Genomic DNA, 27637 nt, shown 5'->3' with positions numbered 1-27637 from the left:
TATATAAGTTGTTATACCTCCAGGACACTGTGACTTAATATTTTTATATTTTTTTTAATAAAACCACTTGATAGTTTATTATACCTATATGAAATCAACATTCAATTTTTTATAAATAGCTAATTGAGTAAGAGGAATTGCCCAACAAAAATATTATGATAATACTAGATTGTTGGTTTTAATATATTCAAGTTAGAGCTGGAGAAATAAACTTTTAATATAAAATTAAATATCTCCCATTATTAGGCCTAATTCAGCATGAATCGCTAATCAAATAATTCATAAATCAAGTGACTGTTGTGTGGTCCCGCATGCACAGTGTTCGCATTGCGCATGCAAGGGGTCAATTAGCTCAAAAATATCTGTACGCTTAGAAGTTGCAGAGTAGCCACAGTTTGATTGACAGGAAGCCAGCGTTTAGGGACAGATGAGCCCAGGGTTTTTTCAAGTGGGTCTCAAATGTCAGTGATGACCACTTGCAGCATGGTTCTTGAGCAGATAAGTGGAAGCCTTAGCCGTAGCCGTAGACTGAAGCAGATAAAAAAAACTTGCTTGATGGTTCTGTTTTTGCGAATGGATCTTACAATTTTGAAGGGAAAACAGGTCAATGACACATTTAAATTTAAACAGTAGAAGTCATAGAGGGTGCAGCATCACATAGTAAACCAATGGTGACCACCATATGAAGACAAACCTATCGTTAGATCTGGAAAAAATAGTGGTGTGCCAGCATCCCAAGCTAGTTTTGCAATGACAGTTCACTGGGAACTTCAATCATACAATAATCACAGGTGGGTCAATTTAGACATTTTACCAACTTTCATTTGCAAATGACAACTCAAAAAATGTGAACTGCAAACTTTGTACACAGTAATGTTTGAATTAAAGGTAAACTATAATTATTTTTTTAAATCCAATATTATTAAAAAATTGGGTACTTATGTTAGCTGGGCGCCCGGCTACGCTACGCTGACAACGTAGCTTTGGCTTTGTTATCAGCGTAGCCATTGCCGGCGGCCGGCTAATCTCGGCCGTCCAGGAGGGGATTGTGTAGTTGTGCAGCGGGCGGGGGTGGCCGGGGGGAGACAGGGGGGTTAACTTACATCGGCGTCGGGGTGGGCGGCGGGGATTCAGCGGTGGGCGGGCGTGTGGCGAACGTCTAGACGGCCGGAAAAATGGAGGCGATTTAGCGTAGTCACCACTGGCAGAGCATCACATGGTTTCCCAGCTCCGCTAGCGGCACTACGCTAATAGCGTACATGCCGGAGTGTCATGGCGGCCGGAACTGCAGGGAGCCGAGTGCCGGAGCCGACAGGGACATCGTGGATGGCAAGGATGATGCACTACACACACACACACATTGCACACACACATACATTACACACACACAACATGCACTTACACAATCATATGGCCACTATCCACGTCCTAACCCCAGTGTCCATGTGGGCGTGGAGTTAATTGTAGAAAGTGTGGCGAGCACAGCTCGCCATGCTTCGGGCTCGGTGGCACGCTGCGCTCGCCACACTTTCTACAATCAACTCCACGCCCACGTGGACACTGGGTTTAGGACGTGGATAGTGGCCATATGACCCTTTATGTGTTAGCAGGGCTCCAGTTACGTAATTTGCATAACTTACGTCATTTGAGTAAGTTACGTAGTTTACGTAGCCAGCATAGTGGTGTATTGTATTCTCAATACACCACAACGCAAACTACGTAACGGGCGCCCAATTAACATATAAGTACCAAAAATTGTATTCAAATATTTGTGACTATGACACTCGAACACAAACTGAACAGAGACCACAAATGTTGAACAACCTAGATAACCCCACTATGTGACACTGCAATTACTTCTAAATGCATCACATGCTGTATGGGAGAGGTTATGGAAATAGACCCAAGATTGAAAGCAAAGTACTGTACAAAACAACAGTAGTAACACCCAGTACACAGGTTATGCATTGCAGCTTGCCAGACAGGTGTCAATTTGAGAACAAATTGATCCTTCTTAGAATCTGAGGATGGTTAAAGGATAGGTTAAGGACAGTTAAATTATGACACATTTTTATTTCTTCTAGCAGCTTAAACGGCCATAAACCAATTCAGATTGCATAAGACAGTGGTTCCCAAACTGTGTGCCTCAGGACACTTGCAGGGGTGCCTTGGGTTGGTGAACCAGGATCAATTCATATTATTTATGGGCGTAATGTAGCTGGTGGCTGCCAATCATAACATACAGTATGTGGACAAACAGAAGCAAATCCTGTCCCTCACCACATAATGATATATGTACTTCATTGAATATTTGTTTCTGAATTTCTCAATAAAAAACATTTGGCCTAGGGGTGCCTTGAAAACATTTTGATGCTCTAGGGGTCTGTAATTCCAAAACGTTTGGGAATCCCTGGCTGAAGAGGTTTCTGTATGGAAAGCAAAATATTAATACAAATTCATATTGAATTACAGTATGTTTATAGTATGTTCATAATATACTGTGAGGAGTATCCAATAAGCCCTGATGCATTTTCAGCTAATAATAATGGCCTGATATTGGGATTAATGACCAATGGTCATTATCACGTTATCCAATTAGAAGCCATTTTGTGAGCTGAAAATGGATCTGTGAGCACGAAAATACATGGGATTGGGGATAAGTTTTGAGACTCTTGGAGCATAATGCACAGTAAGTGCCAGTATCTGAGGAAAAGGACACTGGCATTGGGGCAGCAGTAAAGTACAGCTCCAATAGGATATCCCCCTCTTTGTCTACCCTAAATAGATAATATGTCAAGTATATCTTAACATGAAGTAAATAAGAAAAAGCCAAATAACTTCTTACCTGTGTCTTGTGTTCTGGGTCCTTCAGATTTACAAAAAAGTTTTTGTTATAAAGAATTTCTCCAGCGACGTTTAGTTCTCGTGTGTCATCTACAAGCTATAGTCAAATAGAATAATTTACTTATTATAAGACTGGATAGTTAAAGACCTCCCAAGCTTATCTTATCTCGTATCACCGTCCTTTTAATTTTGTTAGAACTGGGGCGTTTATGTTATTTTCTGTGGACTTATATACATGATGGACCCTCTAACAAGGGTTTCCATAAGGGGAATCCCAACAATTGCCAATGGGAACAAAGTCATAGCACTGCTAAAGCTTATAGCGCTAGATCTGTGCTATGGGAGGGGGTATTCAATTTATCTCTCTTTTTGGTTGTCCGAAAAAATGGGACCTTTTTCATCTCTGTGTATTCACCCATTATTTAAGTTTTTTTTTTTTTTGGTTGAAACTACATCAGTAAAAACAGGCTATAAACCAGGCTAAAACGGCTGCAATTTTACCAAAAACATGTGGATCGGCAAGTGATTCATCTATCCACATGTTTTTCGACTGTGCCAAATTGTTCACCTAGACAAAAAATTACCACTTTTATGGAAATTCCACCTAAAAATGTGGAAAAAGTTTGGCACCAATTAAATACCCATCTAAGTCTTTTGCATATTGCTATCAGATTTTGCAAAGCACTGCTAGCTCCTAGTGTTCTTTGGCATAGTAATTAGAAATGGAAGGTGTGAGTCCTTACATGTGGTGATACATCTTTGTGGGAGCCAGAATTACTTTACACATCAGAATTGGAGTACTGCTATACACGAATCACCAGTTTGGGAGATTTGTTTTTCATTAGCTACCAGTATGGGAAGACTGTTATTCAGCAGCCAACAGGTCAATGATACATGTAGTGACAAAATAGATGATTACCTTCTTTAAGGTCTGTAAAAGGACTGTTGCTGTGATCGTTATCTCTTCCCGGCCCGATGTGATATTGCACCAGAGGAAGAGGCATATTAAAGCTTCTTCTTTCTACAAAACACAAATAAAACAGTATAATTTCCCTGTACAGAGCAAGAACCTTTAACTATTGGAATTGGCAGATACGTTTTAAAAGTTATATCGGATTTAATATTAAGGCCTTTATTCAGTTATGGCATAGCTCAGTTCTAAATTTCAGTGTAAAAGCAATTTGCAGTGGGTCCTGTGATTACATCAGCTGAAGCATTATTACAGTATCACTGCGTTATTTTGTAGAACATTCTTGCAAGATCGCATCTCCCATTATAAGTATGCAATCTGCTTACTCCAAAAAAATTCAAATTAATGGGTTTGGGCAGATTCTATGAAAACTGGTCCAAAGGCCCTTTTTGGTGATATTAAAATCTATAGTATATGGATATAATTATCTATAGACTGTAGATTTTAATATCACCAAATATGCTAATTTTGAAGCCAAGTAAAATATTGGGATATTATCAGAATATTTTAAAGGGTGCCGGACGGGTTCCCGACAGTCATTTACCAGACATCGGGATCCCGACTGTCAAAATGCTGACAGCCGGGTGTACGACCCCCATAGAGGGAGACTAGAATAGGTGGCTCTCGTAGCGAGCCACCGTGCCCGCAGCGTGACGAGCGCAGCGAGCCCGCAAGGGGCTTTTTTGCACTCTCCATGCTGTCTGACTCTGGGCAGTCGGGATCCCGACGTCGAGATAATGACTGTCGGGATCCCGACTGTCGGAGTCCCATACCACACCCATTTTACTGTCTTTGAACTTAGCAAGTGTATTGAATCCAGGAACTAAAGGCACGGTCAAGTTAGGCACACACTAGATGACTGAAAAATTATATATCGTTAATGATTTACTTTGAACTCTGCGAAGCATCCAGAAAGACGATACAGTGCATACACACTGTGCAATCTTGCTAAATTTACCATCAGTGCCCACATCCAGGAGTAAGCCGTTTTATAGATAGTTTAAATATTTTGAAATTCTACTGCAATTTCTAAAGATCAGAATATGCGATTAACGACTGGAGGGAGCGCGTATCGTCAGTCGCATCATTTTGAATGATTTCTCCTTCCGAATGGATGGAATTGTCCAAATCGTTCAAAAAATTGTCTATTGAGTACCCAGCTTAAGAAATAGCCCATCAATGATGTCCCTCACAGAGATATATAAAATTAAATGGGGTGGTTATGAAGTAGAGGGATAGTTCTGGTGTGTTACCCCAAAAATTGCTTTATGTTGGATCAGGAAAAAAGGAAAAGTAAAAAAAAATCTCTAGGCATTACATATTTAGAGATGAACTCATACTTTTGTACTATTCTGCCCCCTCCTCTGGTCAGTGAAGGGGGGGCGTCGGCAGCCATCAGGAAGACGTGCTGTGTGGGAGTGTGGCCTTATGACTGCATCATCATGGCTCCACCCCCGATATACAGCACTGTAAAACATTCACTGTATAGCGGAGGTGGGACTGCTGTAATGCAATTGAGCATGAATTGCGTCCTCTGGTCTCCCTTGGTCTGCCCACTTGTGCAGTCGAGGGGGTTTTGAGAAGTGATTTGATTATTCAGCTTTAGACAAAAAAGAAGGCATCAAATCACTATGGGAGAGACTGGCACATCAGCGTCTCATCCTAACACATCCCAATAAAGTATGACATCTTTTATATTGTAATTCTTTCAACTATACCATATGTAACATTAGAATTACTGCTTTCATTTGTTGTGATTATCTACAAAATCCAAATTTTTATTGATTAGTCATTGAGTAATGTGGATAATGTATTGAGTGCTGTTAAATTAATATTTGAGGACACAGAATTCCTTTTAAGAGTATCTGAGGAATATGGATCATTGTATTTAACATTGTATTGTGTTCACGTATAACAATTAACCCTTAAATCTCTCCCCAGAGAAAGCCTTTTCTGCTCCAGTGATTTCTCTCCCTTCCTCAACATTTCAACCTGATTGGGGTCAGATCTCAGTTTTGGATTTGACAATGCTTTATACAGCGATGACAATGGTGCCCCTTGCCAGGGCCAGATAACCAAGGGAAAATAGGCCCATCATCATGACAGAGGGACAGATGTACTAAGCTTGACAATTGATAAACCACTAGCCAATCAGCTGCTAACTACCAGGTCACAGGCTTTGTTTGAAAAATGACAGGTAAGAGCTGATTTATCAGGTGGTTTATCACTCTCCATTTTATCATTTTTATTTTTTTAAGTCAGTACATCTCAGCCAGAATGATCACCAGGCGGGCACCAGCTGGCCACAAGTATTGAAAGTGCATTTCTATTTTCCACACACAACATGGGGTGACAACAATAAATTGTTTGCTGCAGATATATGAAGTCTGGTGAGTGCTTTCCCTTCCCACACAGTGCGTTTTTTTGGATATATATTTTGGACGGGTGCCGGATGCGGTCCCGACAGTCGGGATCCCGACAGTCATTTGCTACTTCATTTTCAGTCTCCTCGACAATTTCGACACCTACTTCAGAACTGATGCTGATTTTAGTTCTACCAGCTATACCCTATTTATGCTGTATTTTTTGTTTGCTATGTACGGAGCTGCGGACACTTTGTGGCGCCTTATAAATAAACATACTACTACTACTAATACCCGACGTCGGGATCCCGACTGTCAAAACGCCGACAGACAGGTGCCCGACAGCCACCCGCTATTTTCCCTCGTGGGGGTCCACGACCCCCATAGAGGAAGGATAGAATAGGTGGCGAGCGTAGCATTGCGAGCGCAGCGAGCCCGCAGGGGGCTTTGTTGCGCTCACCATGCTGTCTGAGTCCGGGCAGTCGGGATCCCGACATCGGGCTAATGACTGTTGGGATCCCGACTGTCGGAACCCTATACCACACCCATTTTGGACTTTAGTTTTATCATCAGCAGTGTCCCAATAAATTATTATTATTACAAGTGCTAGAGTATTGCTGTCCATATGGCAATATAAAACTTACATTGGTTATAAGTACATTTCCACAGGCTTTGGTTTCATTTTTACATTGTGTTGTGTCCTAAAAACAAATAAATGTTTTCAATGAGAAATTGTTCACAGAAAAACAACATGTACAACAAAACAGAAGTCAAATATGATCTACTATATACGGCATCATCGCCAGGCACAGCCGCTCATCTGCTGGTATTACCGGCAGATGAGCGACAGAGTAGATTGCTTTCCATAACGTCCTGCTATGGAAAATTGTCCACCCCTGGGAAAATTGTGTATGCATTGAGCCATATTTAGCCCAGCGATTTTCTCCATCATCGCTCTGCATTCATGCTGGGCAAAAACGCCCGGTGTGTATGGACCTTAAGTTCTTAATCCAATACATTTTCATTTTTTTTATCATTCTGAAATCTACCTTATGTACAGTATCAGTTTTTGCTAGCCAAAACATTTTTTTTAACCTGTAGCTATTTACTACTGAACTTGATTTGCTTACAATGCAATCATTTCACGATTAACTAAAAAATGGAGTCTACTAAACCTTTTTACCAAAAGTGCATGTTATTATTTGATGTTTGGTAAACAAACTATTTTATAACTAGATGGCACTGTGCCCTGTGCTGGCCCCACCTCCTACACACATGACACAATTATGCCACACCTAGGGAGCGGGACTGCTGACATTGTGGTTCAACCCGCAAAGTAGAGCACTACCCATAGCAACCTAAGGATCGGCTGGCGGCTCTGCAGTAGCATTATTGGATACAGGGTGCTGTTTCAGGCACGTAGCCAATAGGTAACTCAGGGAGGGTTTCCAGTTGCTGGAGCACACACTACATGCAGTATAATGGGAGGAATGGAGCTGCTGTAGCTCTCCAGTGTCATATTTTCCTACCAAGTCTGCTGTGTGTGTGTATTTGTTGATCTTAGTGCCCTACCATCGCATCAGAGAGAGAATATGGTATCATGATCTTTAGATCTACATATGGGTAAAGTACAGATTGCCAGCCCCTGCCAGCTGCCGGAAGGGGGGGGGGGGGCGCGCACGAGACGCTCACGCGCCCTGTTCGGACAGAGCTCTCTACCATCTCCCATCGCCTCGCCAACGGAGGGGATCTGGCAAGCGCTGGAGCATCATGAGAGGCGCTTCATCTGTACTGTATAACATAAACTGCATTTTATTTGGGACAGACTGTACAGCTGGTTGGATGTTAATTATGCATCTTTCATGGGGTAGTGACAATTGCTTTAAATAAAACATTTTTCAAACCCCCTTCTAAAAATCTGCCATTTGCCTGCAGGTACTGTGGTGCATTGATGGAACCGCACAGAAACCTGCATATACCTAGGTACAGCCCTGAATAACTAACATTAAAAAAGGGAAACAAAATAATTAACTGCTGTAGCACAATTTCAGTAAATAGTTTTACGGAGATAAATATCATTTGGTGCATTTAAATTATTCTTGGTATTTGCATATTTTACCATTTGTTGGCTACTTGTTTGTTAAATTTGCATATTTGGCTAAGGTATGCAATCTAAACCCTTTATCAAAAGGTCGTGTGACCAAAAATATAGTAGCTTTTTTTATATCAAGACTGTAATGTTTGTCTCCCGACTTCTAAGTAATTTGCTATTTATTGCCTTTTTAATATAACTTTTATTGTCAGAAACATGGTAATGGCATTTTGTACTCAATATACTGTATTCCCCAGGTGCTGATTTGTAGTTGAGGTGTATAGAATACATTTCGATTAAAAGTATAATAAAGTGATACTGTCATTTTGTTAATAGACCGCAGCTGGCATGGAACCCACCTTAGTTGTCAAGATAGATTTTAATTCTGAAATAGAACCGTGCACACATTTACTAGGGATCTGCAACTCTAAACTCAGTTCAGCACCATACGGATTCTCAGCATTGAACTGTGGACAGAATGGAAGTACAGTTAATGTAAATAACCTCATTATATAGCAATGCTTTATCGAGCACTTTGGATACTTACATTAAAGGTAAATTGAATGTCTTGAAACATTGCTGGCTCTGGTGGGATTTCTACGTAAAGTGATTTTTGTTGTCTGAAACAATGATACGGATGGTTAAGCAGCTATAGTGGCACCGGTGTTCACTTGGTGTAAGAGATATTGCAGCAGGGATGTTAAGTCTGTGTTTATTAGGGGTTTATATATAAAAGTTATAAGAACATGTTATCTGAAGATTGTTTAAGGTCCATACACACCAGGCGATTTTGCCCAGCATGTATGGACAATGATGATGAGGAAAAATTGCTGGGCTGAAAATCGCTCAGTACATACACACAGAAATTTTCGCCCTTCAAAGCGATTTTCCCAGGATGGATGACTTTCCTTAGGAGGACACTATGGAAAGTCGTCCATCCCGTTGCTCATCTGGTGGTAACACCAGCAGATGAGCGGCGGCAGCTGGTGATGATGGGGAGCATGTATCAGCGCTCATCGCCGGGCCATACACACTGGGCGGCTTTTGAGCTGAAAGCAGCGCAAAGGACAAACTGAGTTGCTTTCAGCTCAAAGTGCCCAGTTTGTATGTGCCTTTGGCAGGGCCGGCTCTACCATTAGGCAGCTTTAGGCAGCTGCCTAGGGCACCAGGATCTGGGGGGCGCCACCAAGTCTGCCTATCAAAAAAAATCAAGGATGTCCATGAGGATCCTTGTTGTACTTAGTGCAGGTGGCGTCTGTGGAACTTCTAAGACCTCACCTCCATACTTTCCCTTGAGGCATACTTCCCTACTTAGCTGCCCCCTCTTCCTTGTACTCTGTTGTGGGTGGTAAAGGGGAGGATTCTGGGGCCTCCAGGGAAAGCAGAGGACTTGCCCATCTTCCCATGGGGCTGGGAGAACAACCCGGTTTTTGGAAGCCTCCCAGCCATTCCAGAATGTTAGGCAAGTACGCCTTAAGGGGTTGGGAAGTGGTAATTGGTGGCAGCATGGGGGGGGGGCAGTAGATTGAAGTTTTGCCTAGGGTGCTGAAAAGCCTTACACCAGCCCTGGCCTTTGGAGGGATTTTTGGTTCCTTCTATACATGCAAATGCATACCCCAGTGGCTGTGCATGTACAGGAGCTTAACCTGGTCTCAACCTGAAGAAAAAGTTATTACCTATATGCCATCAATTTGCTCTTTACGCTTTATAATACACTTGTGACTGTAGGTGCAAGTACAATTGGAAGAGGCCTTATAATTGGTAAGAGGCCTTATGCATATCTTGGATTACAACCTACTTTACATGGATGCACTTGGATTTGTTCCAAATATATTTCAGGGTTGCCTACCCTCCCGGATTGGCCGGGAGGGTCCCAATCCTGGCCCCCCAGAAAAGTGGCCAATCTTCCCGGATTCTGCCTCACCCTCCGGATCTCCCCTGCAGTTACACAGCCGCATTGTTGAATTACCGCGATTCATGTCGATTTGACGGGAGGGGCGGGGCTAAATACACAAATAGCGCAATTTAGTCCTGCCCCTCCGAGAGGCACCACAAATCGGGGGGAGTTCCAGTGCTGGGGGGCGTGGCTTGATGATGTCTACATCAGACCCCCGCCCCCACACGTGATGCCGACAGACTCCTCTCCGGGCTTCTCCGGGAGAGGAGAATTTCAAAGTAGGCAAGTATGATATATTTATATTTTAGATATAAAGATTTATTGTGCATTCTTTCTCCAACAGAACACCTGTATGTATACAATATACATTGCATACTGTACATGCCAAGTTACAGGTCTCTTATTACACTTGTTACTGTATATGCAAGGGAAATCTATTAATTCCTGGAAACTTTTTTCAGGCTCAGGGTACGATGTATCAAGCTTATAAGTTATAAAATGGAGAGTGATAAACAGCCAGCCAATCAGCTCCTACCTGCGATATTACAGTCTGGGTCTGAAAAATGACAGGTAGCATCTGATTGGCTGGTTGTTTATCACTCTCCACATTATCACTTTTTGAAGCTTGATACATGTGGCTCTAAGAGTAGTGGCATGCAGGCTCCTAAGCAGCAGGTTTCTGTAATATAAGCAAATAAGCTCTATGCCAGCAGCCACTGAACCCAATGATAAAACACAATTAGAATGATTCCAGTTACTTACACAGAGAGCACAGCGCTGAAGGAATGTCTGACTGGGAGCGCGGTTTTCTGCTGCAGCGGAGCAGAGTCGTTGTTAAAGCTGAAATTAGACAAATGATACATTTTGTCTGGTGCAGACTCAGATGGGTATGGATCATAGGATAGACAGCAACTAGGTCGACAAGCATTAGGTCAACACCACTAGTTCGACATGACTGAAGGTCGACATGCAGGAAGGTAGACATGACTGAAGGTTGACATGTATTAGGTCAACAGGGTCATTAGGTCGATGCAAGCATTAGGTCAACACAAGCATTAGGTCAACATGGAGGATGTCAACATGGGGAAGGTCAACATTTGGTTTTCATGTTTTTTTGTCCCGAATGTCGACATGGACACTGAAACGTAGCACTCTGTTCTCTTTGCTATCCATCTCCGCCCATCGTGTCCTCTCTGCTATCCATCTCCCCTGTCCTCTCTGCTATACATCTACCCATCCTGTCCTCTCTGCTATCCATCTCCCCTGGGCCCTGTCCTCTCTGCTATACATCTACCCATCCTGTCCTCTCTGCTATACATCTACCCATCCTGTCCTCTCTGCTATCCATCTCCCCTGTCCTCTCTGCTATCCATCTACCCATCCTGTCCGATCTATCTTTCTTCCATCTCCACTTCTATGTATCTCTCCCATCCATAATAAGGATGTATACCCCTGAAGGAATATAAATGATAATATCAATATTTTAAGGTGCTATCACAGAGTCTGTAGAGTATAACAAGAGGAAGGGAAAGGAAGAAACTCTTTTGTTCTTGTTTATGGATAAAGGTCCATACACACTGGGCGACTATGCCCCGCCCTCACTGAACATCACATCCTGTAATCAAAACTGAAGGGGATCTAGTCTCTACCCAGCATGTATGGACAGTGATAATTGCGTTCATTGCAGTGGGGAAAGCCGCTCAGTGCATACACACTGAGCGGCTTTCCCCCTGCCCAGCACTGACGGAGGGGAGAGGACGGCTTTGCATAGCGCAGCGCTATGCAAAGCCGTCCCCAAAGCCGCTCATCTGCTGGTATTACCAGCAGATGAGCGGCTTTCCCGGCGATGATGCGAGAGCGCGCAGCAGCGCTCACCGTTCATCGCTGGGGCAAACATGCTGTTTTGAGCGACTTTCAGCTCAAAGTTGCCCAGTGTGTATGGGCCTTAAGACATACTGCTTTGTCTTGCAAGTGCTATGTTACATTGTTACAACTACTCCTATACTTTGTTGCATTTCGGCACTTGGCAGTAAATGGTGTCTGTAACGATCAGATCAGGTGATCGATCAAATTAACGTATGCCTCCTGTTATGATTATCTGTTCAATCAATGTATGTCTGATATTGGTGTAATAGTTATGTCTCCTGTGAGTATTGGAATCAGGACATGTCTTGTATGTAAACTGTAGGTGACCCTGGTTTGAGTTTGAGGCCTGTATTCCCTCAGTGTGACATCTGTGGACTCCTCCGGAGTTAGGATGTAAGATAAGATCTGAGCCCCTCATAAACCATGGTCCAGAAGAAGAGGTTAGAGTTTGTCCCCTTCCTTCACATCTCTTATCAGTGGGTCTGCTATACAAGGAAGGAGGATCAATCACTTTGAAAACAGCAGACTGTCAAAGATACATTGCCAGGGACCTTCCACACTCCTTCAGCATGGAAAGAGTGGAATCCCAAGGGTGGGAGGGATGAGGGAGTCTGCAAGGTATAACTAAGACCTTCTCCCTATAGTCAGTGTCACTACCTGGGGGTCAAGCAAGCAGGCTGTAGGCGACGAGAGATTTCTTGTGGAGGACCCCCCCACTTCAGGATTGTAGGATACGGTTCTGTCTTTTTTCCCTTTTTATTTTTGAAATTGCATTTAAAACTTGTGTGTACTTTTAAAATCATTGTAAAATCTTGTAACTATTTTCTAAAGCTCTGTAGTATTTCTAGGAATAAATAATACATATTCCCAGTTCTGGTTCTGTGTTCCTAAGACTCATTAGCCTCGGAAGAGAACGGCTGAAAAACGTTACCATTGTTATCTTGTATTGTGTGGTCAGGGGCGAGCCAAGCCGCCCCTTGCGCAGTTTCAGGCGCTAAAATCAGGTTTTGGCTGGTGGCAGTGTACCTCAAGGAAAGGACCCGAGTGTCCTGAGTGAACCCCAGTCACGGCCGGCGCTGCTCAGATTGACGTATCGGAGCAGGCGACCGGTGGGTCCGTGACATTTGGGTGGGAGGGATGAGGGAGTCTGCAAGGTATAACTAAGACCTTCTCCCTATAGTCAGTGTCACTACCTGGGGGTCAAGCAAGCAGGCTGTAGGCGACGAGAGATTTCTTGTGGAGGACCCCCCCACTTCAGGATTGTAGGATACGGTTCTGTCTTTTTTCCCTTTTTATTTTTGAAATTGCATTTAAAACTTGTGTGTACTTTTAAAATCATTGTAAAATCTTGTAACTATTTTCTAAAGCTCTGTAGTATTTCTAGGAATAAATAATACATATTCCCAGTTCTGGTTCTGTGTTCCTAAGACTCATTAGCCTCGGAAGAGAACGGCTGAAAAACGTTACCATTGTTATCTTGTATTGTGTGGTCAGGGGCGAGCCAAGCCGCCCCTTGCGCAGTTTCAGGCGCTAAAATCAGGTTTTGGCTGGTGGCAGTGTACCTCAAGGAAAGGACCCGAGTGTCCTGAGTGAACCCCAGTCACGGCCGGCGCTGCTCAGATTGACGTATCGGAGCAGGCGACCGGTGGGTCCGTGACATTTGGTGGCAAGCGGTGGGGTGGAGAATTCATTTTTCTCTTTAAGAACTTAAGTGAGTGTGGGTAGAATTTTGTGAGAAATACCCACATCACCAGAATCAGAACTCAGAGCTTTACTATAGTTTTAAAAGTCACACAGTGGATGCAATTTCTGTTCCCTCCCTTCTCTTGTTTTTCTTTCCTATCATTTTATTTGACAAGTGTGAGACTCCGGATGGCTGATTACCAGCAGATGAGGAGAGATGACCTGGCGGTCGTGTGTGTGCAGAGGAATATCCCTTGGTCTGGCCAGAGTAGAAAACGTATGATTCAGGCACTAGTGGATGCCGATCGGACTCTAGCTGCTGGAGCAAACCAGTCCATGGACAATCCTACCCCAGGGGCTCAGTCAGCACTGGACAGTACAAACGATTCCGCGCCAGGGTCAAACACTTCTGCTGGACCCAGCAAGTCTACACTGCCGAGCGACCTTCTAGCTGTTATCAGGCAAATTAAGAATGTGAACCCCGTATTCGCTTTGCAGCTGGTGCAGTTCTGCCAAGGCATTGTCGACAGAGAGGCTGCGGAGCGCAAAGCCACTGTGGACAGAGAGGCTGCGGAGCGCAAAGCCGTACGAGAGGCTGAGGAGCGCAAAGCCGTACGAGAGGCTGCAGAGCGTCAGGCTGAGCGTGAACACCAGTTGGTGCTGGGGAGGCTCAGAGGCCTGATCGCTGTTGGTGAACCAGTGGAGGATGATACAGGGCATCATGATGGCGAACCTTTACGTGAGACTTTATCTGCCGTGGCTACTGAGTTAGCAGGAGATGGGCTTCGTACTGAACTTTTACTGTCTGCGGAAGTAAATAATGTGTTGGATCATGATGTGGACTCTGTTATCAATCATGGGGAGCCTAACAAGGGACAGAGGTCCCAAATGACCGCTGACGCGAATTTCACCGGACCGCGTCATGCACAGTTCCCTGTCTTGGAAGCAGACAGAGGAAGCCAAGTGAGTGTCAGCTTGGTTGTGAGTAATGAGCTGGCCCTGGACACTACAACCGATGCTCAGAGAGGTGACATCTCTGCTAGCACCAGGGAGACTGTAGGATGTGTGGCAGTCAGGGAGACTGCAGAGTACCAATCCCCTACAGCACCAGAAGAGCCCAGTGGGTATATTGACCCAGTGGAGGATGATGATATGTTTACCCTACTGAGCACAGAGGAACTAACGGAAGAATGCCAGCTGCAAGGTATCTCCTGCCACAACCATACTCGTGGGGAGATGATCACGCAGCTCACCCAGGCCAGGGACGATGGGTGCAATGCCTTCAGCCAGTATCGTGCAGCATTTCGTTTCTGGGGTCCATCCGCGTCTCCTTGGGTGCTGCTGAGAGAACTGGGACAATGTTACAAATTTGCGCAGCAGGAGGTCGATGCTTGGAGAAAGCTGGATACCCCATTTTGGGGAGATCAGTGCTGCCGGATAGGTGCGGAGTGGCGTCGCCTAGAACAGCTGCTGTTACCAGCTCTGAAAGCAAAGTTCCAGTTTAAACGGCTGGGAGAAGCAGAATCTGAGGATGTCAGCAGCTTGCTCTCACCAGGGGTGCCCCACCAGGACAAGGTAACTCTGCCTACTACAGTCGTCATGGAACCTGCTCAGGAGACCTCACATCACAAGGCCCAGTTTAAACTGCTGGAAGATGTGAGCAGCATGTTCCCACCCGTTGCTCCAGATTTGTTGCCGGAAGAGGCTGGCTGCATAGTGAAAGTATGCAGGGGAGAGACTATGTCAGAAATAGGAATGGGACTTTCTGACTGTATGCACACAAGTATGTGTGGGACTACTGATGTGGGACTTTTATTAACTCCACACATATCTGTCGCTAACCCTTCTGAACCATATGATGCATCTCAGGTAGTATGTAACCATGCTGAACATTGCAATGTTGTTATTTTGTGTGAAGCCCCTGGGATGATCTGTGATAGTGCCGTACCTTCGGTAGAGGTGGAGGGTGAGTTAGAGACAGGTATAGTGGGTAATCCTTGCCAGTTTGTGGGGTTAAATGAATGCCCTAATCTGGTTGGGAATGAGACACCCTCACTCATCAGTGGTAGGAGTGCTGATGGTGATGTCATTAAGGTTGCTGTGCCAGACGTTAACCCTGTTCTTCCAGTGATGTCTGGTTGTGACATCGTGCCAGGGGTCGCTAACTGCACAAATGGGACAGATCTGAGTTGGTTGCAGGCAGAGCATGTATCTGCCAATAAGTTACTGGTGACAACATGCTCAGATAACCCCATTCCTGCTCAGAGACAATGGGATCCAGATATAGCGGGTTTACCATGGTGCAATTGTAAGCCAGCAGGATGGGCCCCATGTGTTGTGGAAGATGCACAGGCTAATTTGCAGGTATTGCAGGATGTCTCCCCAGGTTATGATATTGATGTTACTGTTGATAATGTGATGTCCTGCGCTACTGTGGGAAATGTGGTACCAGGTATAATAAGTGACCCGGTGGGTCCTGTGTGCACTGTAGACCTGTCAGATAGGGAGAGAGTGTCCCTTACTGCAGCTTTCCCCCCAAACCCCCCTCCTTACTGTAGCCACACAAACACAGATACAGGAACACAGCAGGGGTTCCCTCCAGACACTGAGAACCCTCCAGAGAGTGCATTTTTCCAGCATCACTGGATAACGGATGCCTCTCCTGAGAACCTCAGTGGCACCACCCCAGCCACAGAACCTGCGGGTCTGGGAGGGAAGGTCAGGCTCAGGAAGGTGTCCTGGACTGCCATGGAAAGCTCGGCTTTCCACGCAGAACTGAGAATCAACCCTGCACAGGCTGCCCCATACCTGGGAAGTGGGAAAGATACCCCTGGGTACAGTGAAAGGGTTGTTTTAGGAATAGAGCCAGTGGCTAGTAGGGAAGCTGCTGTGTGTAACCAGAAGGGTGGGAGGGCCCGTGAAGCACAGGTAAACTCAGCTATATTAACCTCAGGAAAGCTGAGCTGGGATGTTCCCAAGACAGGGGACAAGGACCTGCTGGTATTCCCCCTTGCAGAAACGTGCCCCCCTTCACAATTCACACACACAGACACAGAGAGCGAATCTCCTCACAAAAGGATGAGGTGTGAGGTGTTGAGTGAGTGGACCTTCCCCCCAGTGAAGGGGAGGGGGGGTCAGTCAGCTCAGGAGAGGTGCTGGGAAGACATTTTTAAGTCTGTATATAGTGCTGGGAGAATGCCCCACACCTGTGGTATAGTTAAACGTGCCGAGTTACGAGTCCCAGGGGGATGGCCGTTTGGGGTGTGGCGGAATGGTCTGGTACTGATCTCAGTGAGTAAGGCCAAACTGCCAGCTGCAGGGGAGAATCCGTGTCCAGGAGTCCGACGCACAGCTGTGGTGGGCTGTGTCAATACCAGCCGGGATGGACACAGCTCCCACTATATCAGTGTGCTCACAGACTATGGGTTCAAGGACACCTGTGTGCTTTTAGTTTGCCATCTCCTGTGAGAGGGACAGGGACTATGCCCATTGCCCACCCTAGCCACGGCTATGGCGTCCGGTGGTCCCATGACAGACGTCAAGTATAAGAAAGTGTTTGTACAAATTCAGCAGAATCAGTGGCAGTCTGTCTCAGCACAGAGACCACTGCTACCTGTCCAGGTGATGTAGTTAATAGCGCACTGATGAGACGGTGACGTGGGTCACCGCCTCTGTGCGCCATTTTAAAAGGGGGAGGTGTAACGATCAGATCAGGTGATCGATCAAATTAACGTATGCCTCCTGTTATGATTATCTGTTCAATCAATGTATGTCTGATATTGGTGTAATAGTTATGTCTCCTGTGAGTATTGGAATCAGGACATGTCTTGTATGTAAACTGTAGGTGACCCTGGTTTGAGTTTGAGGCCTGTATTCCCTCAGTGTGACATCTGTGGACTCCTCCGGAGTTAGGATGTAAGATAAGATCTGAGCCCCTCATAAACCATGGTCCAGAAGAAGAGGTTAGAGTTTGTCCCCTTCCTTCACATCTCTTATCAGTGGGTCTGCTATACAAGGAAGGAGGATCAATCACTTTGAAAACAGCAGACTGTCAAAGATACATTGCCAGGGACCTTCCACACTCCTTCAGCATGGAAAGAGTGGAATCCCAAGGGTGGGAGGGATGAGGGAGTCTGCAAGGTATAACTAAGACCTTCTCCCTATAGTCAGTGTCACTACCTGGGGGTCAAGCAAGCAGGCTGTAGGCGACGAGAGATTTCTTGTGGAGGACCCCCCCACTTCAGGATTGTAGGATACGGTTCTGTCTTTTTTCCCTTTTTATTTTTGAAATTGCATTTAAAACTTGTGTGTACTTTTAAAATCATTGTAAAATCTTGTAACTATTTTCTAAAGCTCTGTAGTATTTCTAGGAATAAATAATACATATTCCCAGTTCTGGTTCTGTGTTCCTAAGACTCATTAGCCTCGGAAGAGAACGGCTGAAAAACGTTACCATTGTTATCTTGTATTGTGTGGTCAGGGGCGAGCCAAGCCGCCCCTTGCGCAGTTTCAGGCGCTAAAATCAGGTTTTGGCTGGTGGCAGTGTACCTCAAGGAAAGGACCCGAGTGTCCTGAGTGAACCCCAGTCACGGCCGGCGCTGCTCAGATTGACGTATCGGAGCAGGCGACCGGTGGGTCCGTGACAGTGTCTTTCTTCTCCAATGTGGAAACATAATAACATACTGGGTATCTATTTCTGAGAATTTGGTTTGGACAGATGAGATTAAAGATTGTCCTGCTGACATACATTGCAACTGGATTGTGTGCAATAAACATATGGCAATTTTGCATTTTGACTCTCCTGGCAATATAAGATGTGCGAATCTTATGAATAATGCGATTACAGCGAATTACACTGTGCTGGATCAATAGAATAGATCTTTTATTATATTGTGGTTTAGGTCATTTTTACTGATGTTATTTATTTTGGGAAAGAGTGCCCCAGAACCAGGGCCGGTTCTACAGATAAGCAGGTTATACGGCTGCGTATAATGCTAGCTGTAGCATTGTGCCATGGCCCAGCCAGGATTCACAGAACCCCCTGCATTATGTAGGGATGGCCATTGATGGCAATGTGCAAACAACCATCAATGGTAGCATACTATGTGAAGTATGACCATTGCTGGTTTTAACTATCGATGGCCATCCCTTTTATTTGACTGGTGTCAGGGGCAGAGCTATGGAGGTATGTTCTGTGTCCTGGCCCCTTGGCTTAGGAAAAAAGCACTATTTAGTTTTGCTTTGCCATCGATGGAGGGAAACCATTTGGTTCTCCCCCATCGATGACAAAACTATTCTACATCAGTCAAAAACCATAAATTATTTTGAATCATCAATGGTTGATGGCCATTCCTAGCATCAAGTGTTTTTTCACCACCAATTGGGAGGCAAGAATGCCGGGTACTAGTAGTAGCAACTATAGAAGGTGTTTTCCTGGTTTCTGTGCCCCCACCCCCTCCCACAGACGGTGCAGTGGCAGCTGGGCACAACAGCAGTAATTTATCATTCCCCCCTACACGGCAGCAGGGACAGTGGCACACAGCACTGCCGGCATCAATGGTGCAGTATGTATGCATGCATGAGGAACTGCATGAGGAACTGGACTGTATGCAGCAGTATATTTATGTAACGTGAGCATAAGCGAATCTAAGGGGTGGTCCGGGGGTGCACCGGACCACCCATTAGACTGCCCGGCGTCTGTTCCTTTAAATATTTATTCTGACCGCCGCTGCCCATTTTTTACACAAAAAACATGGCCACGGGAGGGCTGTGCGCATGCCTGACTGCTCCTCCCCTCATCTTTTGCGGAGTGTGAGCAGTGTACCTGAGACCCTGGGAGGCTCCCTCCGTGTCCTCCTCTGTCCTCCCTCCTCCATGTGCGCTGCAGCAGCTAGCATGTGTGTGCAGCAGCCAGCAGGGTCCGGGTCACACGGCAGCGGCAGGGATTGAAAGTCCCGTCCTGATAGTGCTCCTGACTCCTCTGGGCGCCGGTAAGTGCAGTGAGTGACTCACTGTGATTTCTGCAAATTGACTTGCCCTGCCTGCTGTGCCCAGTGCCCTGCAATGGCTTTTATATATATAAAAAAAAAAAAAAATGCTGTAATCTGTCCCCTCCTGCCTGGTCCTGTTTTTTTTTTTTTTACTGTATGCTCCCACAGGGTGCATTCTGTGTACTCATGCGGGTTGGGGTGTGGAGGTGGGGGGATGGGGAGGAATAGGGATGGGTTAAGGTAGTTTTGGGAGGGAGGGCAGTGGCGTAACTAGCTTTTGGGCACCCCCCCCCCGCCGTTAAAGGCGGGGGGGGGCACCAACCCCCGCCCTGCCGCACCAACCCCCGCCCTGCCGTACCAACCCTCGCCCGCCGCACCAACCCTCGCCCGCCCCGCCGCACCAACCCCCGCCTCGCTGCCCATGCAATCCCCCCATCCCCCGCAGTCTTACCTACGCTCAGTACGCGCTGGTCCCGGCTCCCTTCCTCCCTTCTTCTGCTATGAGGACCACCACAAAATGTCTGCCCCCATGCAGCAGACAGTTTCAGAGAACTTTCTGCTACATGGGGGCGGACATTTTGTTGTGGTCCTCATAGCAGAAGAAGGGAGCCGGGACCAGCGCGTACTGAAGACTGACAGGTAAAGACTGTTGGGGATGGCGGCGGGGCGGCGGGGTGTAACTATAGCACTGCAGCCCCCGGCGCCCGCACATACACAGCGCCCCCCCCGCACGGTCGCGGGGGCTGCGGTGCTATAGTTTTGCCCCTGAGGGAGGGGTTGTGTGACAAATATGGGGGATGTGGGGCCACACTGAAGTGACCACAAGTTTGGGGTGAAGAAACTGTAAAGAAATAAAATAATAAATATTGGTGGGGAGAAAAAAAGTCACATGGTGAGCCTGACAGGTCAAGCAGAGTGACAGAGTGGGCTGTGTCTCCCTGGGGGAGTGACTTGCCCCTGTTAAGCCACACCTCTCAATGAGGTCACGCCCCTTTTTATGCGTGCGATCGGCTTTGCCGCACGCAAATCCATTATGTGTAGTCTTGGACCACTTATTAGCATATTTCTAGATTCGCCTATGAAAGTGAGCTTGCTTTCCATTTTCACACTCGTGCAGATGTCCACTGGGGAGGGGGGGGGGGGCGCCAAAACCAATGCCCGCTTACCAAAATGTTTTGGCTCAGAACGGCCCTGCCCATAGCAAAGGAGATTCTTTCTCTCCATCTCTCCCATCCTGCCCACACTTCTAGTCATCTCCCAGATCCTGCTCTCTCTGCTAACCAACCTATTGTTTTATTGCAAACCAAAGACAAAATCCAGGAAATACTTTACTCATAAAAAATGTACAGCATTTTAAATTTAAATGTGCAAAAATGTTATTACATTAAAAAAAGAATAAAAGATAAATAGATGGCTCTTTTACAGCACCATGAATTATTTTCAGTTATAAAAATCACAATCTGTGTCTCACATCCTGCCGAGATTATTCACATTACAATATTGCAAACTGAATGTGGGGACATACCCAGTGCTGCTATCTGTGCGCGCAGTACCAGGCTCTCTCCCATGAATGAAAGCCACGGTAAGCAGATACATTATCACAATTTCTGATTTGTGAATTTTACTTACTTGTTAACTACAGAATAAATGATTGCCTCTGCACTAGAAAACTTATCTTCAGCTATTTGCCAAATGATAGAAAAGGACTCCTATGTGGAAAAAAAATGTGATATTATTACTGCAAAGTAAATCTTTTAATTAAGGAGGCCCAATACTGACATCCCTGAAATAAACTGTAAAGATACAAAATAGTCATATAAATCATAGTCGCCTACCCTCCTGCATTCTACAGGAGACTCCCTGAAATAGCAGCAATCTCCCTCTCTCCCTCATTAGTCTAGCAATCTCCCTCATTTCACCTAACCCACATTACACTGTTACACCATAGTTATCTCCCCTCCTGCATTCTGCAGGAGACTCCCTTAAATAGCAGCAATCTCCCTTTCTCCCTCATTAGTCTAGCAATCTCCCTCATTTCACCTAGCCCACATTACACTGTTACATTTTTGGGGAAAAAAGGAATGAGAGATAGATACATTTACATTGAGTCATCAGCAGCATTTCCCAGCACTTTACCAAGTATAGTAACTCTTACTAACTGCTTTGGGGCTCAACTACATTTGGATCTAAGTCATTTTACGAGATTCCTCTCAGATGTAGCAATACACACCCAGGCTTCTAGATGCCATGTTCACAATCTCTCCATATATGGAACTAGACACGCCCTTTGGGTGGAGCATGACACACCTCCTCAATGGGGCGCTTTGCAAAATTCTATTTGCAACTATAATCTCCCTGAAAGTAGCTTTCAAAAGTAGGCAAGTATGATATAAATTGCATGCAACGCTGAACCAGGCCCTAAATGTGCTGTCTGGGCCTAATTCAGACTTGAATGCAAAGCACGTTTTTTTCCTAAATGGACAAAACCATGTGCACTGCAGGTGGGGCAGATGTAACATGTGCAGAGAGAGAGTTAGATTTGAGTTATTTTGTTTCTGTGCTGCTTTATTTTTACACTACAATTTCAGTTTAAACACACCCCATCCAAATCTAAAGCTGGGTACACTGTTAAAGATTTGTCTGTCCAATCTGTCTGGTGGAAACAAAGACATTGTATCGTATGGGAGCAAATGACAACCGATCATTTGCTCCCATACACTGGAAAACAGACAATGAATGCTTGGTCAGAAATATAGGTTAAATCCATCTGATTTAATAAATGTAATATTTCAATTGTTTTTGTCTCTTTTCCAGCATTTGGCAGCAAATGGTGGATTGTCATATGCTTTTACACATTGCCAGATATTTGTTCCCACCAGACAGATTGGACAGATAATCTTTTGGTGTGTTCCCAGCTTTATCCTTTCAGTGCCAATGTTGCTGTGAGAGATTCTCAAAATATCAGCTAAAAATGCCAGCGCCGCTCACAGCGACTGTTCTATTTTTGGGAGCAGATTTAACTAAACTTCAATTAATTGACTTGGCCGCATTTGCATTTATTTATGGTAAAAGTGTAAAGAGTCGCTGTGAGCGATGTCGGCATCTTTAGCGGATTTTTTGAGAATCTCTCACAGCAACGTTGGCACTCAAAGAGTTAACTCATTCTGCACAGGTTACATTTGCCCCACATGGCTTTGTCCATTTCAGAATGATTTTGCTTTTACAATCAACTCTGAATCAGGCCCTTTGTCATCCCTCCACAGTGACCCATCATTGCTTGATTTAAGCCATAGTCCAATCATCTAGCCTCTTGTTCCCTCTATTACACAAATAATACCATTATCAGACCGCATTCTTGACCCGGGTTATTGCCATGTTCTTTCCTCAGCAACCTGGGTTGAGGTGCGGTGTGAAAGCGCCACTGTCAAAATTCCTGTGTCGAGCAACCTAACACTTTAACCCTGTGTTGAACACGGCTCTAACCTGGATTGCAGTGCAGTCTGAAAGCTCCCTACCCAAGTTATCCAACACTGCATTCATTAACCACAGCTATTGGATGATACCTCTGTCTCCTTTGATGAGGTTAGCAGCCTGAGCCCTTCAACCCCACCTCTCCTCCCCCCCCCCCTCCCCTGACTTCAGCGACCCGGCTTATTGCCGAGTCGACCCGTGTCCAAATCCCGAGTGTGACCCAGCATTTGCAATGTGAAAGGGGTATATCCCATCACCATGAATTGGGAGGAAAGGCTATTAATGCTGGGTCCTATACTGTTTATTAATTGCTTCTCAGGAGGTGTATGGTATCTATCCCTTTCCAATTACAGCAAAATATACAACAATCTGACCAAGCAGCAACTTAGTTGGTGAAAGCTGCAAGAACATGTAAATATGAAATAAACATAACATAAACATAAAATATGAAATAAAATATCTGTCAGACCTACAGACCTGTATCTGACCTGTTTGGTGGTCTACCACAGCAGATGCACTACCTCAGCCCATCTTATATAATAGCAATTTCTGTCTGTGCTAAAGGCTGGAGCTGATTTCAAAGTCCTTGGGATGAACCAATAGTCTGTGGCAGGCTCATTTTTGGATCCATGTTAGGCCAAAAAAAAGTTTTGAAGTTTGTTTTCAAAATGATCCCTTACCCCTAAAACATACAAACAAACATGTGTAGTGGTCCCATGCCTGGCTGACTCCACAGAAAATGGGCCAATGTGCCCATGAGGGTGAGGATTAGGAAAGAAGCTATATAAGGTGTGAGAAAGGTTGTATCAACCTTGACCTGGGGTGAATCAGTTTGGGAGGGTTGCCCTAATTTTGTCATTCTGGTGTAGTACATGTGTTAGACTTCTGTATGTTTATTATAGCAACCACTGTTCTCAACTGTGCTTATAGATAGATATTGTCAGTGTATGTCTGATAGTTGTTGATAACGTTTTTCAGGTACTTCCTGTTTTCTCTTCCTGGTTGTTATGCAGTAGCTGGTGATGCAGCAAGCAGAGTGCAGCATGTCATCCAAGTTATATGTTCATCATTAAACCTTCTTCTTGAAAATCTTACAGCATCTACTTGTTCTAAATGCGTTCCTGCTAACAGGTTATGGGCCCAGGACTGCAGAAAGAGAAGTAACAAGAGTCAAAAGCACTCAAACAGAAAGGCAGAACCCAGAAGAGACATGGCTGCCATTAACAGTGCCTCAGCCAAATTCACAGTGATGAATCTGACTAACCAGAACTACCAGACATGGAAATTCAAAGTAAAGATGCTGCTTATAAGAGAAGGTACGTGGAAATGCATACAAGAACCTAAACCTCACCCTGTCACAGAGGAATGGACTGAGAAAGATCAGAAAGCCCAGAGTACAATCTCTCTCAGTATAGATGATGATCAGATCGTGCATATATGTAACTGTGACAGTGCAAAAGATATGTGGGATGTGCTGCAGAAAGTACATGAGAGAGCAAATTTAAGCAATAAGCTATATTTAATCAGAAAGCTGTATCAGACTAAACTGCTTAAAGGCCAGGACATGCAGGATTATATAAGATGTACTCTAGAGATGGTAGAGCGTCTGCGTTGCATAGGAGAAGAAATAAAAGACTTTCATATAGCAGCCCTGCTACTCAGTGGTCTCCCAGATAGTTATGAGACACTTGTAACTGCGCTAGATGCCAGACCAGACGATGAACTTACATTAGAGTATGTGAAAGGCAAACTTGTGGATGAATATAAGCGCAAGACTGAGAGCACAAATAAGGATGAAGGATCCTTAGCAGAATCGGCATTAAAGGTGCAGAACTGTTTTAAGAAATCCACTCAGAGACATGAAACACGTGAATGTTTTGTATGTAAGAGACCTGGGGCCTTATTCTGGTTGGAGCGGCCGGGCCGTACGCGTACGTCCCGGGATTTTTTATGATCTGCGCATGCGTACATTCGCTAATGCGCAGGCGCGAACACTCCACAACGCTTACGGACGGGTCTCTACGTGCGAAAAAACCTATACGCGAGTGTACGGGCATTGGGGGCGGCATAGGGGCGTGATGAGGGGAGCGGCCGAAATAATGAGGGAAAATGGGCGTAAATATGGGCGTACACGGGGGTGTGCACCAAAAATGAGCGGTGCTACTACCGCACGATCGACTAAAGCACCGTTCATTTCGGACACAAAACAGGCGTCCGCCAACCGCCATCTCAAACCACCCCTACAGATACCGCATGCCAGCGTGCGCCTGGATTTGCTAATTTACGCTGATTACTACCAAACACATACACCAGAATGTAATAACCAATGCTGCAGTCTATTAAGTCCAAACCATGATTTCACTACCTGCAAGCCTACACACAGCACTCAAACACATTGGAAGCTTATCTTTCGAAACTTCTCTACATTTAAAGGTTTGTTTAATTTAAGGTAAGAATCTTTGCAAGACCTGCTTATATATGCTAAGGTAGGTATTTGTTAAACAGTTATACACATTCACTACGTGCTTTCATAGACTTTACACAGTAGCACACTCAATCTACACAAGTCGACATGTGTCAACGTGTTCACTCTAATACAAACATAGGTTTTGTATTTAGGATACAATAACATAAACCACATCTAACACCTATAAAGGATGTTTCAGCAATGTTTTAAGCCCATGCCCACTATTTTGCACATTAATTAATTCAATCAATTAATTAATTAATTTTCATAATTATAGTTGAAAGGCAAGATTTGCAGGTCCATATATGTGAAGGGTATGTCAGCGTACACGGACGTACGCTCACTCTCACGAGCGGTGACATAAGCTGAGTTTTCTATTGAAAACAATAGGGACCCGTCCGTGCAAGCTGGCGGAGTGTAAGGGCTGGCCCGTCCGTGTACGTTGGCGTACGCACATTTGTACGCCACTCCCCTTCGACGTTGTTTCTGGCCGTACGTATGCGGCTGAGTTGTGGGTGGACTTAACCCCAACGGCCACGTACGGATAGCGTACGTTGTTTTGGAACGTACGCACGTTTGGCCGCTACGATCAGAATAAGCTCCCTGGTCACATAAAGGCAGACTGCAGAGTTTGGAAAGCCAGAATGGATCAGTTAAAGAAACAAGATGCTAAGCAAAAAGCAAACAGTGCTATAAAAGAGCCAGGAAACACTTCTAATGCTGAATTTGCCTTTCATAGTAACAGAGGTACATCAGTGATAAATGCGTGGTGCATTGACTCAGGAGCTACAAGTCATATGACTAATGATAAAAATTTCTTTACTCAGTTGGACCAAAGTAATTCAGAAAGAATAGCTACAGCTAATGGACAATACATGGTTTCAGGAGGAATAGGGGAAGGTTATCTTTACTGTCCAGTCTCTCCAACATTTACCAGAAAAATATTTATGAAGAATGTACTGTATGTGCAGGAGCATGTTAACTGCATCCATGTATGGCACCGTCGTCTAGGGCACAGAAATCCAGCAGCAATAAGAAAACTAGCCCAAGAACAGCATGCAAATGGTATCAAAATTGATCCTTGCACACAAATGATGAAGTGTACCAGCTGCCTAAAAGGGAAAATGACAAGAAAACCTTTTCCAAAAGCAAGTAATAGTAGAGCTGAGAATTGTCTGGATATAATTCACACAGATGTATGTGGACCAATGAAAAATATGACCCCAGGACAGAAAAGATATTTTCTTACATTCATTGATGATTACACCAAATTCACAACTCTTTACCTGCTGCAAAGTAAGGATGAAGTCTCAGAAAAACTTGAAGAATATCTTGCCCAAGTAAACAACAAGTTCGGAAGATTTCCAAAAATAATGCGTGCAGATAATGGCACAGAATACAAGAGTGGCAAAACACAAACCATTCTGAAAAGACATGGAATTACATTCCAGACTACGGTACCATATAATCCAGAGCAAAATGGTGTCGCTGAAAGAATGAATCGGACACTATGTGAAAGTGGGCGGAGCATGCTCTTTGATGCAGATTTACCAGCAACTTATGCTGCTTTCCCACTGCCTACACGGGTAATGACCCGTTTTTTTTAAACGGGTCTTTAAACGGGTAAGAGCCATAAAGACTCTTTCCCACTGCAGCTTTTAAACGGTAAATTACCGTTTAAAAGCTGTTTTTGTCACATTCACACTTACCCGTTTAAAAACCCGTTTAAGCAGTGTAAAGATAGGGGGGGGGAGAATTTAAAAAAAAAAAACGGCGTGGGGTCCCCCCCACTGCCGTAACCAGCACCAGGCTGAAAGAGCCGGGGCTGGTAATAAAAAATCAGGAAACCCGACAAATAGGGGTTCCCTGATTTTTTACAACCAGCCCCAGGCTCCAGGTCCGGGGCTGGTTCCCAAAATACGGGGGACAAAATGACTAGGGGTCCCCCGTATTTTAAGAACCAGCCCCAGGCACAACCAGCCAGCAGGGTAATG

At 44.9% G+C, this 27637-nt stretch overlaps 1 protein-coding gene across 1 annotated transcript in view; it reads right to left on the bottom strand.

The window, feature by feature from the left end:
* ITGAE (integrin subunit alpha E) overlaps positions 1–27637 on the bottom strand; it is a 129351-nt gene that overhangs the window by 4209 nt on the left and 97505 nt on the right. Inside the window, exons 24-30 of the mRNA XM_083170689.1 lie at positions 21335–21414; positions 10929–11006; positions 8817–8889; positions 8629–8736; positions 6822–6878; positions 3764–3865; positions 2846–2941 (exon numbers count right to left, since the gene is read on the bottom strand). Coding sequence (XP_083026815.1) covers positions 2846–2941; positions 3764–3865; positions 6822–6878; positions 8629–8736; positions 8817–8889; positions 10929–11006; positions 21335–21414 — 594 coding nt within the window. The remainder of the gene's footprint in view (positions 1–2845; positions 2942–3763; positions 3866–6821; positions 6879–8628; positions 8737–8816; positions 8890–10928; positions 11007–21334; positions 21415–27637) is intronic.

Source organism: Crinia signifera, chromosome 2 (genome assembly GCF_055691185.1).
Source record: "Crinia signifera chromosome 2, ASM5569118v1, whole genome shotgun sequence".
NCBI classification, from domain to species: Eukaryota; Metazoa; Chordata; class Amphibia; order Anura; family Myobatrachidae; genus Crinia; species Crinia signifera.
The sequence above is the reverse complement of the archived record's forward strand: the minus strand, read 5'-3'. Positions and strand labels throughout refer to the sequence as shown.